Here is a 19,863-nt window from a genome sequence, read left to right on the forward strand (position 1 = left end):
AAGTGTGGCGACCTGCAAAAATATTTTTAGCTTCTCAAACTCTTTTCTCTCTCTTTTTGGGGCCACATCTGTGGCATGTAGAAGTTCCTGGGCTAGGGATCTAATTGGAGTTGCAGCTGCTGGCCTACACCACAGCCACAGCAACGCCAGATCCAAGCTACGCCTGCAACCTACACCATAACACCGTAACTCACAGCAATGCTGGATCCTTATCACACTGAGAGGTCAGGGACTGAACCTGCATCTTCATGGTATAGCTGGGTTCGGAACCTGATGACCCACAAAAGGAACGCCCCCTCCTCAAATTCTTAAATAAGAGTAGGGGGGAAAAGATATGCTGCCAGCTAGGAAAACCTTCAAGCAAAGCTTTGACATTCCAGATCAACCCACACTTAGGACTCCAACAGAGTTCCTATTTAAATCACATGCAATACTGGATTACTTTATTTATTCTTCCAATCTTACTTCTGTATCTGTATATTTTGAATGGAAAAGTTTACAACAGAAAATGAAATACACATACATTGGGGGGGTGGGAGGATAGGGAAGATATTTTCCAAAAAGATACATTTCACACTCTAAAAAAATGGAAGTATTTGTAATTTAATTTCTCATCTCTATTACCCCAACCCCACTCGAAAAATTTAAGAACGCACATAGAAGAAATCTGAAATCACTTGGGTTTAAAGCTATCAAGAAAACAACTTGAAATGTGAATTTTAAAAATACAGAGCAAGCAGAAAGAGTACTTTTTTTCTTCCAATTTATTCTTTAAATCACCCTTCTTAAATTGATGCCACCTGACAAAGATTCCTGAGCAGGGGCAAAAATCATTAAGTATAACTGGTCTCCCATAGAAGGGAAAGAGTTTTATCTTTTGGCTAACTGGTATGACTATACAAATTCTCTTCTCCTCTCAATGCCTCTGCAGCATCCTTTTCTGATATAAGCAGTACTGTTGTTTGGAAAGTCAATTACCCACCAAAATCCTAAAAAATAAAAAAAATTTTTAAAGGCCAAATCTAATCCCTAAACTCCAGTCCTCAAACTTTTACCTCGGCAGGGGTTTTAAGATCATCTGGCTTCTCCCAAGTAGACTGCTTTGTTTCAGTATTATAGTAGTAGGTCCTTCCATCAGGTGACTTATGTTCAGTCCACATTGATTTCTAAAGAAAAAGAAATACAAAAAGATTTATTTAACAGTGCCATTGACAGTAAATATCTGTATCACTAGTTTCAAAGCAATATATGAAGAAATTAATAGTATAAAATAGGCATATTTTTGACAGTAAGTTTTTTGGAATAATTCATCAATGCCAGTAGGAGAGGTAACTGAAAAAAAGGATATTTTAAAAGCACTTCAGGAGTTCCTGTCGTGGCGCAGTGGTTAACGAATCCGATTAGGAATCATGAGGTTGAGGGTTCGGTCCCTGCCCTTGCTCAGTGGGTTAAGGATCCGGCGTTGCCGTGAGCTGTGGTGTAGGTTGCCAACGCAGCTCGGATCCTGCGTTGCTGTGGCTCTGGCATAGGCTGGTGGCTACAGCTCCGATTCAACCCCTAGCCTGGGAACCTCCATATGCCACGGGAGCGGCCCAAGAAATGGCAAAAAGACCAAAAAAAAAAAAAAAAGCACTTCAAATGTAGCATGGATCAATTAAGGTTTTGGGATTGTTCTCCATTCTAGAGTCTCAGAATTATAAGAATAAGAACGCTTATAATTTCTACGCATGAGGCAGTCTTTGAGCAACACAAATCTATGCCTTGCGGATAAAGAAGAATGTATGAATGAGATGCTAATATAGGTAGAATGATAAAGCACTCAACAACTCTAAATCAAAGAATAGTTACCTCAAGTTGGCTTAAGTTCTAAATTGACATGCCATAAAGACGCAATCATCAAAGTTAGGAAGGATGCCTTTGGATGACAACCAGAACTTAATAATCAACGAGGTGAAATTTAACAGGGATCCAACGTAAATTCAAATGTATCAATACCAGATACATTAGATAAAGTTTTACATGAAACTGCTCTGATACAGAATATAAATCCACTCTAAGAACCTACTAGAAGTTGTTAGTAAGACTGTGAATATCAATAAACATAGTATCTCAAATAAAGGTTAGTTAAGGATTTTATAAGGTCACTTGGAGTTCCCGCTGTGGTGCAGCAGAAACTAATCCAACTAGGAACCATAGGGTTGTGGGTTTGATCCCTAGCCTCAGTGGGTTAAGGATCCAGCATTGCCGTGAACTACGGTGTAGGTGGTTCTGGCATAGGCCAGCAGCTACAGCTCCGATTAGACCCCTAGCCTGGGAACCTACATATGCCTCGGGTGCAGCCCTATAAAGACAAAAAAAAAAGTTTTATGAGGTTATTATACACACACATGCAAGCACACACAAAACAGTAAAAGGAATTGGGAGGAACTTTTGAGAGATGATGGAAGTCTTTGGTTTGCTGGCAGTGATAGTTTCATGGATATATATATATATATATAAATTCCCCAGATCATCCAGTTGTATACATTTAATATGTACAGCTTTTCAGGTCAATCATATCTTAAAGTGTTTTAAAAGTAATTTTACAAAGAATTATGAATAAATGAATTACTGAATGAGGTCAAAATTGCTAAGCCCAGTTCTGAGCACTAGGTTTTTCAGATAACAAACTATAAAGTATGCTCAAAAAAGGTGTTATAGAAATGATCTATACCACATTTCTTCAGTAAAACAAACGTTATACATTCCTCTAAGAGAAAAAAAGTAAAATCACATTAAAACTTTTGAAAGGATTCAATCATACTTAGACATTGGCATGATCCCCATCACTTTTGTAAACACATAAAAAGGAAAATAGGCAAAAAAAAAAAAAAAATCTATTCCTTAAACTTTACAGAGACCACTTTTTTGTCCCCAAGTTGTTGATGTCCATTATATTTCCACACAATATCATCCCCTATAGTATACCAAGAATCCGACTAGTTAACGCAGTATTTCTTAAAAACAAATCATAAAACTAAATGCACTGGTACTGGTTCTTAACTTTTTTCTGTACACCTAGTTAAAACTGATCAATTTTTCTTCCTTCCTTATCAACTTTACTGAGTAATGGAGCAGATCTACTTTTGATTTCTGCTTTGGTAATGTGGCTACACACATGTGATTCATTGCTTTTCCTACTCTCTCACCATAATCATTTTTTTCCTAGCTGATAAGAGTGCTATGCCATTATTTCTAGGATTTTCTTGCAAACCACTGACATTCCTTCTTCTGATGTTGGCAATTTTGCTGGTCAATCATGCACAACTAGGTGGTAACTGCTGCCTGGAGAACCAAGATCATAAGACACCATGGATGGTAAAATGCATTTCAATTTCACCTCTTAGGGAAGGTGGACTGGAGTATAGATGAATAAGGGGAAAAAATATGAGGGACACTCACTCCATGGATCAACAATAATTACCATAATCTGAAAAGTATAAATAACTCAAATTTGCATAACTAAAATCCAAAAAAGAATAAAACCAGAGAAAGTTTTAAATAAATATACAATATTTTTTGGATGGAAACATTAAAAACAAAAAAATATGACAAAGTCAGTTCTCTTAAAATTGAAAGAATCAAATTTAATACCAGATAAAAAACACAACTTTGGAGTCTCCTTGTAGAGCAGTGGGTTAAGGATCCAGCATTGTAACTCAATCCCCAGCTTCGGAAATTCCGCATGCCATGAATGCAGCCAAAAATTAAAAAAATTTGAGCATATCTGTGGGTGTGTATTTACAGACTGTTTTTGGTGGGGGAAAGGGAAATTCATATGCTAACAACTGAAAACAGCTAGGGAAATAATGAAAAGAGAAACCATGAAAGAACTGTCTTATTAAATATTAAATTTACCCTAATCAGAGAAAGTACAATATTCTATTAGATATAGACAAATAGATAGTGGAAAATAACAAACAGAAATAGATGTCAAAATATGTGAGAATCGATGACAAAAAAGATTTCAATTAAGCAGAATAAAAAAAGGTTTGACAGACAATTGACACAACCAATAAAAATACTAATCATGGTGGTTCCCTCACTGTAGAAAAACTTAGGGTAATTTACTTTCTTCTTTTTAACTTAGGTCTGTTTCATTTTCTTCCCAGTGAGTCAACGGTATTTAAATAAGCAGGAAAAATATGAAACTTTCATTAGTCAAAAATAAAGACACTTGTAATAGAAGAGGACCAAATGGATATTTTTATAATCATTCAACTTTTAAAGCCAAAGATAAGAGAAAGAGAATTCACAAAAGTCTTTCCCCAAATTAAAAAATATTAACATATTTGCAATTAATTCACAGGTTTCTGCATTTTTCTCAATCGTATGAGAATAAGAGCTATTTCTCAGGACTATTGTTTTGATTAAGTGGGATTACAGACTCTTCACTGATCTTTAAGGAATTAAAATAGCCACCTTTAAATGAGGCCTGAGGCATACATTATTTTCCCTAACACCAATAAAATGTATGAGAATAGAGCATACAAAACATTAGCAAAAAGAACTGGATCTTAAAATCAGATCGAGAAAAAGAAAAAGAAAAAAGAAAACAAAACAAAACAAAAAAACCACTGTATAGCACCATCATTCTCACCTTTCCTAAGGGAAAATCAAGCAATTATGAATATTCTTTTTTTCTTTCAGACACTCTATTAAGGAAGGTCCAAGCAAAAAAGTATTTTAAACTACATGTCAGGAAAAGTCTACATCAGGTTTACAACAATAAACAAGGTTAAATTTTGTGTACAAAAGAACACCTTCTAATTTAATGCTTACCTGCAAATTATCATTACTATGCACCTACAAGTTCTGTTTCCCTTCTACTGCAATGGGGAGAATTCAAAATCCTTAAACTGACTTATATCTGATTTCTGTATCTCTCATTAAGTCCCACGAAAAACAGATTTTAAAATAAATCATTCAAACAATTTTTTCAACTTTTTGCATAGTAAAGAAAGGAAAAGGGTTCAATTATTATCTATTATTAGTAGATAATCTTTAAAATAAAAACACTGATCAATGCAGCAGGCTAAAGAAGTATATAGTGAAATATATTCCAAAAGTACTTACGGCGCCTGATGTTGCACCTAATAAAAATAAAAAAAATAAATTTAGAACAATATCACAATGTGAGAAAAATCATGCTCTCCCTGAGGTTTTAAAATATTCACTTATACTATTTTTTCTTCTTATTCTGTCACACTAAATATCCTAAGCTAGTCCCATATGACCTATGTGTTTGCTCTCTTTCACACACAGACAAAAAATCTACAATTAAGATAATTTTCAAAATTAAGTTGGCATTCTAAACTTTCAATCTGCAAACTCATTTGGAGCAGTCTTAGAAGTATTTTCATTCTCATTTTCTTGCTATTCTGAGTGTGTATCTTGACTAATTCCTCTTTCCCTGTTATACCAGAAAGTTCAATAATGTGTTGGACCTCTGATCCTATGCTTTAGATTTCTAGCAACTTCAATTATCTAGGTTCCAAACATGTGCAGTACAATACAGTATCCTTTAGCCATCTCATATCCCTGTTTAAGTTAAAATTTAAATTAAAATTTTAAAACTCAGTTCCTCCTTTGAACTAGTTGCATTTTAAGTACTCAATAATTACATGCAGCTATATACAACACTAGAGATTACGGAACATTGCCACCACTGCACAAAGTTCTACTGGATGGTAGTATCCTAAATTACTAACCAAACCCCCCTTAAGATATATCGTATCAGTCATGAAGTTCACATGAATAATTTTAACTTTAGAAACTAGTCGGTTTAAACTATATGTAAAAGAAAACAAAAGATTGGAAAAAAGAAATGAAACTAAGTACTTATATACTAAAACAGCAATCAAAAGAAGCTAATAAAAAACATCAACAGAGTCAAAGCATTTTAAAACTAAAAAAAATTTTAAAGGTGTTTTTCCATGATTATTCATGATAACAGAAACTTGCTCCATATATCAAAATAGGCTAGAATACTATTCCGAGGTATTTCATTAGAGCTTAAATAATCAAATCTGTGAAACATCTTAAAAAGATCAAGTACAGTCCATATAAAAAAGCACATATGAAATTTAAACATGTGAAAGCACATGTATGAAAAGCACATAGTGCAATTTAAACATGTTTCAACCCATAATGTTTAAAAGAAAAAAAAATATTTTGGCATAATCATGGGACAAAGTTCAGCACCTAGAATACTAATTTATGTGGAATATTTAGTTACTCATGTATAACTGAAGCATTACTATTACCTGTTAAAGTCAAACTAGTCCTAATAAACTCTTATGGGTAACCAGTTGAAAACAAACACTGTCACTCGGCTTGCCAAGTGTAATGACTAAGGACCAACCAGGTACCAAAAAAATGACTGTCAAATAGTCCAAAAGCTGAGAGGGCATGTTCCATACGTTAATATGGAGTTGTTACCCTATGCCACAATGTTTGCTAAGTATAAATATGGACTCAACCATTTTCCCAGTCAAATATTCTTTGAGTACCAACTGTGTTGAGAAAGACCACTGTTAATAATGAAAATTACTACAAATTTAGATGACAAAGTTTGTCATCTTTTTCTTTTTTTCTCTTTTTTTTTTTTTGCTTTTTAGGGCTGCACCTGCAGCATATGGAAGTTCCCAGGCTAGGGCTCAAATCGGAGCTACAGCTGCCAGCCTACACCACAGCCACAGCAACACGGGATCCAAGCCACATCTGCAACCTACACAGAGGCTGACAAGAGGAGCTCCAAGTCATCTAACATTTTAAGATAAATTCAATCTTTACTTAAGCCTGCAGACTTTAAATGTTAACAACTAGGGAGTTCTCATTGTGGCACAGCAGAAACGAATCCAACTAAGAACCATGAGGTTGCAGGTTTGATCCCTGGCCCTGCTCAGTGGGTTAAGGATCTGGTGTTGCCATGAGCTGTGGTGTAGGTCACAGACACAGCTTGGATCTGGCATTGCTGGGGCTGTGTGTAGGCTAGCAGCTCTAGCTGTGATGCGACCCCTAACCTGGAAACTTCCATATGCAAAAAAAATTTAAAAATTTAAAAAATGTTAGCAACTAAATACAAAATTTTAAAGCATCATGTGGGCCAAAGTGTACCTGTCCACCAACTTTGGACCCAGAACTCCTGATCCAAAGTTATGATAACTTGGGAGTTGCTGCTGTTGCACAGTGGGTTAAGGATTTGGCATTACTCCTGATGTGGCTGGAATTCAATTCCTGGCCTGGAAACTTCCACATGCTGCTAGTGCAGCCAAAACAAACAAACGTAGAGTTATAATTTCTTATGAATTATGAATATTATCCATTTTTCATTGCTTAAAAAAACAAAAACTGGGAGCTGATTTAATGCCCAAGAGACACTGTTTTATTCCTCTTTAATACAATTGCTACTGTCCAAACAACATCTAATATTTACCACCACAAATGGTATACATACCTGCTGCTACATCCATATTATTTACTCCTGGCTGTTAAGAAGAAAAGTGAAATTAGAAACATTCAGCTTGCTTAAACTGTATTTTACATAAGATCCTCATAAAGCATGGTCAATCAGTCCTCTCTATGTTTTAATTCTCAAGCCACTGACTCAAAGATTCTTGGTTAATTTTTAGTGTTCTCAGTTCCCTAAGCTTGCTATAAACTGTAAACAAACAAATATTGGTAACCTGGGGCTACTGAAGCATGTTAATCTAAGTGTTGTACATAATACTATACACTCTATGCAATGTATACAATACTGAAAAAATTTCATAATGTATCTGGCCCTAAGGGTTTGGATAAGATACTGCAAACTTACTATCCCAGTGAAATATGCCACATCTGTTCATTATAAGTAATTAATAAAGAAGTCATGCTAATTTGAGCATCATAATGATTTCTACACATTGCTATACTATCCGATAAGGCTGGTAAGACTATTCAAAGATTTTCTAAGTAATGTGCCACAGGTGAAGTTTCATGAAATGTGGATTTCAGGAGTTCCTGTCATGGCTCAGTGGTGACAAACCTGACTAGTATCCATGAGGATGTGGGTTCGATCCCTCACCTCGCTTAGTGGGTTAAGGATCTAGTGTTGCTGTGAACTGTGGTCAGAGACGTGGCTTGGATCTCCCATTGCTGCAGCTGTGGCACAGGCTGGCAGCTATAGCTTCAATTCAACTCCTAGCACAGAAAATTCCATATGCTGCAAGTGTGGCCCCCAAAAGACACACACACATTCACACACAAAGGTGGATTTCAAATGAAATCTGATTTCTAAATCTAGGATCTAGTACTAAATAATATCAATTTTTTAAAAAAAATTTATTATAGTTGATACACAATGTTGTGTTAGTTTCAGGTATACAGCAAAGTAATTCAGTTATATCTATCTACCTACATATCACATTATTTTCCATTATGGTTTATTATAGGATATTGAATACGCTATACAATAAGACCTTGTTTATCCATTCTATGTAAGAGTTTGCATCTGTTAATCCCAAATTCCCAACCCATCCCTCCTCCCATCCCCCTTGGCAACCACAAGTTTATATCTGTAAGTCTGCTTCTGTTTTGTAGGTAAGTTCACTGGTGTCATATTTTAGATTCCACATATAAGTGATACCATACGGTATTTGCCTTTCTCTTTATGACTTTACTTATTATGAAAATCTCCAGGTCCATTGTGTTGCTACAAATGATATGTATTTCATTCTTTTTTATAGTTGAGTAGTATTCCATTATATATATATATATATATACACACACATACATACATACATACATACACATCTTTACTCATTCATCTGTTGAATGACATTTACGTTGCTTCCATTTCTTGGCTATTGTGAATAGTGCTGCTATGAACATAGGAGTACTTTTTTTTTTTTTTTTGTCTTTTTGAGGGCCACACCCACAGCATATGGAGGTTCCCAGGCCAGGGGTCTAATCAGAGTTGTAGCTGCCGGCCTATGCCAGAGCCACGGCAAAACCAGATCCTAGCCGCGTCTGCAACCTACACCACAGCTCACATCAAGGCCAGATCCTTAACTCACTAAGCGAGGCCAGGGATCAAACCTGAAATCTCATAGGTCCTAGTTGGATTCGTTTCCTCTGCACCACAAAGGGAACTCCAGGAGTGCATATATTTTTCTGAATTACAGTTTTGTTCACATATATATCCATGAGTGGGACTGCTAGATCATATGGGAACTCGTATTTTTAGTTTTTTTGAAGAACCTCCAAGCTGTTTTCCATAAAGGCTGCACCAATTTACATTCCTACCAATAATATAACATACCCTCTCAACTTTTAATTAGCACTCAGTAGGAGTTCCCGTCGTGGCGCAGTGGTTAACGAATCCGACTAGGAACCATGAGGTTGCGGGTTCGATCCCCGGCCTTGCTCAGTGGGTTAACGATCCGGCGTTGCCGTGAGCTGTGGTGTAGGCTGCAGACGCGGCTCGGATCCCGCGTTGCTGTGGCTCTGGCATAGGCCGGTGACTACAGCTCCGATTCAACCCCTAGCCTGGGAACCTCCATATGCCGCGGGAGCGGCCCAAGAAATAGCAACAACAACAACAACAACAACAAAAAAGACAAAAGCACTCAGTAAAACAAACGTCTGCTTTTTAAGATTTGAATGCTAAGAGACCAATAAAATGCCCTCACTGAAAAATTATGCTTTTTAGAATTCTAGTCTTGTTTAATGAATTTAATAATAATTTAATGTGAATTTAATTCAATAACTAAGGATGTATATCTAGTATAATATAAACACAGGAAAACATATAAATGCCTAGATTCAAGAAACTAAAAGTCCACCGTTAATTCCCATCTTACATTAAAGTACTTGGGAGGCCCTTAAAAAGCTGACATGATTGCCTACAAAATATTCTGTCATTATTTCATACACAAAAGAAATAAAATCATCATAAAAAAGTTACTTTCACAAGATTACCGGTAAAGCAGGTTGCATGGAAGCCTGAGACATATGAGACATCATCATTCCAGGCATTACTGAAGACATCATTCCAGGCATCTAGAACAAAAGTAAAAAAAGATTACTGATAACCAAGGCACTTCATAGGATTTTAAGAATCTATCTGGTTATTAAAGCTAATACGTATAATTTATGATTAAAACCCAATGAACGTTATACTATATCAACAGTATGCTTAGTAAGTGCTTGTTGAATGAATGAAGTATTTTATCAATGATTTATTTTTAGCATTATCATTGTTTACATGTAAAATCAAAATTAATAAATTTAAATCTTAGACTATTGTTTTTCTAACCTAAATTTAAGAACATTAATTTCCTTTTAATTTTAACTCAATATCCATGTTTTCTCCCTTCTTTTGAGCAAGGCAAAAAATTTTTTTCAGTATTTCTTACCTTTGATCTTTAATACCTTTGGTAAACAAATTTTATAGCTATCTGGTCTTTTCAAAACTTCTAGCTCAAAGGTGCTTGTAATTCAGTGACTTTAAACAAATACATAAAAAACAAAGTTTTCAAACTCAAATCATCTTGCGCTCTCTCTGGCAAAGAAAAACCTAACATAAGCACATACATACATGTATATCTGAAGAAAGAAAATACTAGTTTGGGGGCTTAATCTTATCTCCCAATGACTATCATCCAAATATATGAATTAATCTTCACTACTAAGTATGAATAAAAATCATGAAGATCAGCATGAATTTCCAAGGGATTCTATAGCAATTTTCACACACACACACACACACACACACACACACACACACACACACACAATCATCATTTTGATTTTAATATGAGCAAATGTAAGGAAAACATGAAAAGAGATAAATACAATAACCATAGGTATAGGAATAAGGTAACCAGTTATTCAACAGTTTCTAATTTAAATCAACCATCTGAGAAACAGGATCAATGAAAAGGGAAATAATAAGCAAATTGGTCAAGAGGAACATATAAAGCCTACTAAATACAGAAGAGAACACAGAACACTGACATTTATTACTTGTGAAAGTCAACTCAGGAAGCAAAATCAGGCTAAATTACCATTAAAATGAAATAGCGTGGTATTAATAGATGGAAAAAACCAAAAAAGCCTTTTTGTTCCTCAAAACATTCAATAAACTGTTTAAACATCACTAAATAAGAACTTGAAAGAAAATGTGTAACTAGAACTTGAAATACATGGTCTAATAATAGTTTTTACAAATGTACAGAATTTAAAAAAAAAGCAGTCATAAGCCTCTACAACTTAGACTACCACAATTTGAATCAGGCTTTTCTCCCTTTTCCCCCAACAGATATACCCTCACAATTAACTTGGCTTAAGGCTAACGGCAAAGTACACTTGAATTCTTTAAGTACTAAGTAACTAATTATAGGAGGATGCATGGTGGGCAACAGAGTGAAATGGCCTGATATTAAAATAATCTGCATATAAAATCAAAAGCTACTAACATATCCAAAAAGCTATAATTCTAAGCTAAATGGAGAAATTGAAATTTGAAAACTTAAATGAATATTTTCTCATAATAATTAAAGACATCAGGGAGGAGGGATAAATTGAGGAGTATGGGTTTAACACTACCATATATAAAACAGATAAAGAGCCAGGATTTCTGTACAGCACAGGGAACTATATTCAGTATCTTATAATAAACTATAATGGAAAAGAATTTTTAAAAAATATAGACACATGCATATATATGTATAATGGAATCATTTTGCTGTACACTTAAAACACAGTATTATATCAACTATACTTAAATTCCACATTGAGCAAATATCAAAACTATGGCTACAAAGACTTTGTAGCAATATGAAAAATGCTTACGATTCCATGTTAAGAGGAAAAAATCATAATCAAAATTGTGTACACCATGATTAAAAGTTGTAAATAACAGGTGCACACATAAAATTTTGAAATAAAATTTACCAAAAATGATAATAATTACATTAGGGAGATGAACTATGGGTTATTTATTTCTCATTCTACTTTCCGCACTTTCTGGAATGGCATTTTTAAAACTAAACATGTAAATACAGAGCATTTCCACATGATAACAGTATAAATGACTGTACAAAAGAAGTAATTTCAAGACGAAATACCCTACTTCATAAGAACGGTGATCAAATCCAATCTAAGAACAAAGCACAAAGGAAGAGTTCCTGTTGTGGCGCAGCAGAAACAAATCCAAATCCGACTAGTAACCACGAGGATGCGGGTTCAATTAAGGATTCGGCATTGCTGTGAGCTGTGGTGTAGGTCGAAGACTCGGCTTAGATCCTGCATTGTCGTGGCTGTAGCATACACAGTCAGCAGCTGTAGCTCTGATTTGACCCCTAGCCTGGGAACCTCCATATGCCACAGGTACAGCCCTGACTGAGGAGGAAAAAAAAGAACAAAGCACAAAAGAGCTTACATATATAACACGTTCACTAGACTAGGTCAATGACACGGCAAACAATATTTGAAAATCATTAAAGAGCAGAATTTGACAGTTTTCACAACTGCTGCTCTTCCCACACTTCAAACTGAGACCATGACTCAAATTTTCTAAGTTACCTATTTTTTTGTTTTAACAGTACACTGATAATGGAAATGGAAGTTTATGAGAATTGGCTTGTGGCTCAGAAGTTATTTTTTCCTCCCTTTGCCCATAACCAAAGTTGAGACACTCAAGTTATTTTACTGTCACTTTCTGCATGGTAGATTTACTTCTTGCTTCACATGGAGAGAATAGTTCTTTGGCATCCCAGCTTTATTTGCAGACTTCTCATTTTAGGGTTTTTCCCCCCTCTTGCTTAGGGCAAGTAACAAAATGGAGTGTCTTATCAATGATGACATCTTAAGTTCAATGAAGATAAAAACTTGGTTCAAAGTAGTTAAAAGGAAAAATAGTTGCTACTATAATGCCACAACAAATTCCATAAGCAAAGTAATTCTTAAAACTACAAAGTGGTCGATCATACTGAGCTTAATGTGAAGCACACTATAAAATTATGGAGTTCCCTAGTGGCTTTGAGGGTTAAGAATCCAGGACTGCCATGGCTGTGGCTCAGCAACCTCCACATACCATAGGTACAGCCAAAAAAAATATTTCACAAACAACCTTGTAGAGCTTCACACATTTCCACAGAAACTACTTTGGCAAAAATATTACACGCTATAATTAATAATTTTTAGTTATTAGGAGACAGAATAGAATGAGAAGAACTTATGTGAGACATAAGGTCATCTGCCTAAAATATTAAACATCTAATTTTAATGGATACTTTGATACCTTTAAAAAATAATAATTCAGATATACAATATGGTTAACAACTTGTGGATATGTTTCTATTTTTAACAATAAAATTTAAATCAATTATGAAGATGTTCTCAGAAGAATTACCCATTTGAAGAAAATAAAAAATGAGTAATGATTAGAGAAAATGCAAATCAAAACTACTGAGGTACCAACTCACATCTGTCAGAATGCCCGTCATTAACAAGTCAACAAATAACAAATGATAGAGAGGGTGTGGAGAAAAGGGGGCTTCCACTATGGAAAACAGTATGGAAATACCTCAGAAAACTAAATATAGAACTACCCCATGACCCAGCAATCTCAGTCTTGGGCATATATCCAGACAAAACTTTCATTGAAAAAGATACATGCACCTGTATGTTCACTGCAGCACTACTGACGATAGCCAAGACATGCAAACAATCTAAATGTCCATCGACAGATGAACAGATTAGGAAGATGTGGTACATATATACAATGGAGTACTACTCAGCCATAAAAAAAAACCAAAATAATGCCATCTGCAGCCATATGGATGTAACTAGAGGCTCTCACACTAAGTGAAGTCAAAAAGAGAAAGAAAAATACCATATGGGAGTTCCCGTGGTGGCTCAGTGGTTAACGAATCCAACTAGGAACCATGAGGTTGTGGGTTCGATCCCTGACCTTGCTCAGTGTCTTAAGGATCCGGCGTTACCGTGAGCTGTGCTGTGGGTCGCAGACACGGCTGGGATCTCGCGTCGCTGTGGCTCTGGTGTAGGCCAGCGGCTACAGCTCCAATTCGACCCCTAGCCTGGGAACCTCCATATGCCGCAGGAACGGCCCAAGAAATGGCAAAAAAAAAAAAAAAAAAAAAAAAAAAACTACCATATGATACCACTTATATCTGGAATCTAACATCAATCTTTCCACAGAAAAGAAACTCATTAACTTGGAGAACAGACTTGTGGTTGCCAAAGGGGAGAGGGAGGGAGTGGGATGGACTAGGACTATTGCATTTGGAGTGATAAGCAATGAGATCCTGCTGTATAACACAGGGAACTATATCCAGTCACTTGTGATGGAAAATGATGGAGGATAATGTGAGAAAAAGAATATATATATGTATGTATGACTAGGTCACTATGCTGTACAGTAGAAATTGACAAAACACTGTAAATCAACTATAATGGAAAAAATTAAAATCATAAAATCAAAAAAAAAAAAGGTAACTAGGGAGCACCACAAAATCCACTTATTTAGTACACCAGTTTAGAAAATTTCTAATGTTAGATAAAACAAACATGATTCATTGATCGCTCTAGATAAAAAGGTACAGTAATAAAAGGAATCCTATCAATGCTACAGCAAGTCAGTAGTACAAAATTTAAAGTAAATCAGCCCAATTTTATTATGATATGAAAACAAAAATGTACGTCTGCACATGGGCACCTCAAAAGTTCTTTGTTCAGGGGTTCTGGTCATGGCTCAGTGGTTAACAAACCCGACTAGGATCCATGAGCATGTGGGCTGGATCCATGGCCTCACTCAGGGGTTAAGGATCTGGTGTTGCCATGAGTTGTTGTGTAGGTTGCAGACGTGGTTTGGATCCTGCTATGGCTGTGGCTGTGGCTGTGGCACAGGCTTGTAGCTGTAGCTCCAATTCCATCCCTAGCCTGGGAACTTCCATATGCCACAGGTGCGGCCTTAAAAAGAAAAAAAAAGTTTTTTGTTCATGATTATTATTTCCTGACGTTTTTCCTGTTGGAAAGAAATCACAGCATAACTATCTTTTGTCTAAATATTAAATCTTAACTTTGGTTCATTTTTAAAAACAATTCTTGCTGTTATAGCTGCAAACTGATTACCTAAAAAATTAATTAATTCTTGCCTTTATACTCTGTACCTTTAAGTGTTAAAGATAATTCCATAGTACACCTAAGAGAGACTATTAAGTACAGTATTTAAAAATAATTATTTCCTACACTAACTTACCTTATAAACAAACATATGAATGAATACAAAAAATACATTTTTAATAAATGTAGAAGCTACATCTTTGTAACTAAATATTCATTCAATTGGAAATAAATAGAAACGCCTATTTAAAGCATGTCCTTAACAACCTAAAGTAAGCTGTTGCCTTTTGAAACAATCATTTAACCTTAATTCCTCGTCACCTACAATTATATATAAATTCCAGACGTGTCATTTTCTTTTTTTTTTTTTGTCTTTTTTGCTATTTCTTTGGGCCGCTCCCACGGCATATGGAGGTTCCCAGGCTAGGGGTCGAATCGGAGCTATAGCCACTGGCCTACACCAGAGCCACAGCAATGCGGGATCCGAGCCGAGTCTGCAACCTACACCACAACTCATGGCAACACCAGATCCTGAACCTCCTGAGCAAAGCCAAGGATTGAACCCGTGTCCTCATGGATGCTAGTCAGGTTCGTTAACTGCTGAGCCATGACAGGAACTCCAAGAAACATTTAGATCAACTTAAAAAAAAAAAAAAAAAAAAAAAAAAAAAGACAGTATTTGCACAAACTGCTACCACATGGAATAGAACCTCACCATTTAATAAGTCAACTGCCAGTATTCAGAAGTATTTAGCCTGCTAAATTCTTTCAACCTAGAGAGTTTAGAACCCCTGCAGTATATATACTACTCCTTCAGACTGTAAGGAGGTTAGCTTCATGTGACATTGTTTCATGCTGCCACACAGGGAAGAAGCCTAGTATAGTAGCTATTTATTGCATTCTGGAGTCAGACTGCCAGAATTCCCACCCCCATTGGCCACTCACCAGTTGTGTGATCCTGGGCTAATTTACTTAACCTACCTGGGCCTCAATTTCTTCAACCTATAACACAGGGAAAAACAGTACTCATTTGATAGGATTCTGCAGGGATTAAATGGAATAATACATGAATACACTTAGAACAGGCTTGAAAAATGAAAGCCTTTTTATTATCACCAGTCTCTTTCAACTCATACAACAAAAGTATCTCTCATGTTGCCCCTTCCTCATCTATTCCTAAGCTATCTGTTTAGACAGGTACTTTGGTTCTTCAAAGGTGCTACTAAATATCATAAAACCATCAACTTCAGAAGGAATCAATACATGTAATGAGAAGTCACTCCCAGATTAAGGAAACTTTAGTGCTGGCTCTTTAATGCCACTTTATAGTTCACTCAATTCTCTAGGCCCTACCATTCCTATCTATTAATTGGACATCCATCTAACCAATCCACTTTTCAGTCAGGAGGATCAAATTTAATATGGAATATAAATAAGTTAAATACAAACATGGTGGTAAAAATTATAATTCTAATAAATTAGGTATCATAGTTCCATCCCCTGAAATCTTAAAAAAAAAAACAAAACTATGTGAAAAAAGCCAAGTAAATAGTTTAAATTATTCAGTGATACTTAGACTACAGTCTCTTGCTAAACTCCAAGCTAACATCTTAACTTAAATGAGGGTACAGAAAATATAAAACCACCGGGTGTTGATTTGTGATGCAAAAACTTAGAAAAGGAGCTGAATAAAAACGAACTGTATCCTTTTGTTTTAGCTTTATTTTTTGCTTTTTTAGGGCTGCACCTGCTGCATACAGAAGCTCCCAGGCCAGGTTAGGGGTCGAAGCTGCCTATGTTACAGCAATGTAGGATCCAAGTCGCAAATGCGACCTACACCACAGCTGACGGCAATGTTGGATCCTTAACCCACTGAGCGAGGCCAGGAATCAAACCTGCATCCTCATGGATACTAGTTGGGTTCATAATCTGAGCCACAATGGAAACTCATTTCATTTTTAAAAAGCTCTAAACATACTGGGGATATAGACACACAAATGACAGTGTCTCAGTTAAGTCACAGAGAATCAAAGACTTTACAGAACTTACTCTAAAAGTCATCTAAGCCTCCTTTTGACACAAGCCCTCTAGGATGCAAGTACAGAGGAACCCAAGATTATTGCTATCTCCTTCCCCAATTCCTTTAAGCTAGATTCAGTATTATATCTAGCTAAATCATTATATATTTGTCTATGTAAAACTTTACTTTCAGTTTCTTCCCAATCATGTGGCACCTTTAAGACTTAGAGCATATTTTGGAGGGTTTTGTTTTAGTGGCCACACCTGCAGCATATGGAAGTTCCTGGCCACAACTGCAACCTTTACTGCAGCTACACAGATCCTTTAACCCACTGCACAAAGCTGGGGATCCAACCCACACCTCTGCAGTGACCCAGGCTGCTGCAGTTGGATTCTTAAGCCACTGTGCTACACTGGGACCTCCACAGAGCATGTTTAATGTATGTAAGTATTACTAGTGTAATACACAGACTCAAACACTTCTAGTAGACAATTTTATTACTAGTCCTTATATAGGTACAAGGAAAGAAGGTAATTTTCTATTATATTCAATAAACAATCATAAATGTAACGATCTTAATTTTTTTTTTTTTGTCTTTTTACTTTTTCTAGGGTCACTCCCGTGGCATATGGAGGTTCCCAGGCTAGCGGTCTAATCGGAGCTGTAGCCACCGGCCTACACCAGAGCCACAGCAACACGGGATCCAAGCCACGTCTGCAACCTACACCAAATTTCTAAAAAAAAAAAAAACTTTCAGAGAAGTAACAACTTTCTTGATACCTAAACCAAAGAAAGTATACCAAGCACATGTTTTCAAACAGAAACTTAATACACATCATTAATCAAAAGGTTAACTTAAAAAAAGTCTTAGTCCAAAGAGGAGATCAGGACTAATGATTAAGATTATGGAAATGTTGTTAGAAAAATAAAAGTCTAAGATAAATGAGATGAAAATTTTGTTTTTTGTTTTTGTTTTTTTTTTTAAAAGCCTAATATAAAGCAAACTGTATTACAATCCAGTTCTCAACTGCTGGCATTTTTAGTCCTTTAAGACACAAGGTTAAAAACAACACCCAGATTTGGAGATGATTGAGATTTCCACTTTGAGTGCAATGTACCAAATGAGAAAGCAGATTTATCTCTCAAGCCTGTCAAGCAAAATACCACATCTTCAGAAACCACTAACAATTAACTTTTTATAATGAGTAAAAGAAACATGATAAAAAGAAAACAAATAAGATGCGTCTCCACTAAATACCCAAATGTCCAGAAATACTGTGACAGCCAAATCAGCAGTAAAGAAAACACAGTTCAGCCAGGCATCTCAGTGAAACTTGTAAGTTTCCTGAATGCAGAGTATATATATCATTCATCTTTGTACTAATATAATACCACGGCCAAGAAGAGGCTTAAAGGGCTATTGACTTAAAGTGGACAATGTCTATAGGCTAAACTGACCATGGAAATATGAAGGTATGGAAATAAGAATGACGACTAATGACAACCTCATATAAGACAGTGTATACTACTCATTCCCACTTAAAAACCTTCACAACTTAGACCTATTATTTCTCTAGATAAAGCAAAAACAAAAACTCCAGCACATAGCTCTGGATATACATAGGTGCCAAATCTATACTAACTACTAATATATTACTTCATAATGGCTGGATGTCGTATCATCATTTCTAACAAACCCAATTAAAAACCAACAGGTTAACCTGTTGAGATTTGTTTGATCTCCTTTTTTGCACTCACTCTTAATGACTACAGCTGTTCCACACTACTAAGTTGTTACATTTATGTGTGTTAATACTAACTTATTTCCATACTGCCTTTTTCTCCTTAATAGGTAAGTGGTTCCAGTTTAGCATTTTTACAAAATGCTAATTCCAGGCAATGTTAATTCCATGCAATGTGCTAGACAAAGTAAAATAAACAGGTACTGGGAGGAGGGGGAGTGGTTAAGAGAGACTGGAAGTCAGGGAAGGAAGATGGTCAATAAAAGAGGAAAAAAATGGAAAAATATATATATATATATTTTGTCTTTTTAGGGCCGCACCCACAGCACATGGAGATTCCCAGGCTAGGAGTCGAATGAGAACTATAGCTACTGGCCTACACCACAGCCAGAGCAATGTCAGATCTGAGCAGCGTCTGTGACCTACACCCCAGCTCATGGCAACGCCAGATCCTTAACCCACTTAGTGAGGCCAGGGATCAAAACCGTGTCCTCATGGATATGTGATTTGTTTCTGCTGAGCCAAGACAGGAACTTCGAAACCAAAAAATATTAAGTTTTTAAAGGCTTCTACAAGATGTCTTCAGAAAATACTGTGCCCTGTGACTCTCAAAGGGGTGGAGAGATACAGCTTATTCTTTCAAAGTTACAGGATCTTCTTACATTTCTCCAAATAATCCCTGTATACTTAAAAACACTAACTAGCTGAAGATTCTGAATAGATTAGTTCATGTTTAAATGGGCTGCTATCTAAAGACAATGAAAGTAAAACCTATCAAAATCTAACCATACACACAGTCCAAAAGTTATACCAACACATTAGCTATGGGTCAATTCCATTTTTAAAATGTACTCACCTGGATAATGTGTATACAAAAAGTTGCCTAGATTCAACAATCTATGAGCAGATAACCTAAAAAAGGTCCCTCTG

The 19,863-nt window shown here is 35.9% G+C and overlaps 1 protein-coding gene across 14 annotated transcripts in view; it reads right to left on the reverse strand.

Moving 5' to 3' along the window:
* Positions 1-19,863, reverse strand: part of PRPF40A (pre-mRNA processing factor 40 homolog A) — a 51,897-nt gene that overhangs the window by 24,695 nt on the left and 7,339 nt on the right. For all 14 annotated transcript variants that reach the window (XR_002338986.1, XR_002338987.1, XM_021074554.1 and 11 more), the window contains 4 exons: positions 10,003-10,083; positions 7,499-7,529; positions 5,116-5,132; positions 1,056-1,166 (listed from right to left, as the gene is read on the reverse strand). Coding sequence is in view for 12 of the 14 variants with exons in the window: in XM_021074554.1 (XP_020930213.1) it covers positions 1,056-1,166; positions 5,116-5,132; positions 7,499-7,529; positions 10,003-10,083 (240 nt within the window). In the remaining 2 variants the exon portion in view is untranslated. The remainder of the gene's footprint in view (positions 1-1,055; positions 1,167-5,115; positions 5,133-7,498; positions 7,530-10,002; positions 10,084-19,863) is intronic.

The sequence above is a fragment of the Sus scrofa genome, chromosome 15 (assembly GCF_000003025.6).
Source record: "Sus scrofa isolate TJ Tabasco breed Duroc chromosome 15, Sscrofa11.1, whole genome shotgun sequence".
Classification (NCBI taxonomy): domain Eukaryota; kingdom Metazoa; phylum Chordata; class Mammalia; order Artiodactyla; family Suidae; genus Sus; species Sus scrofa.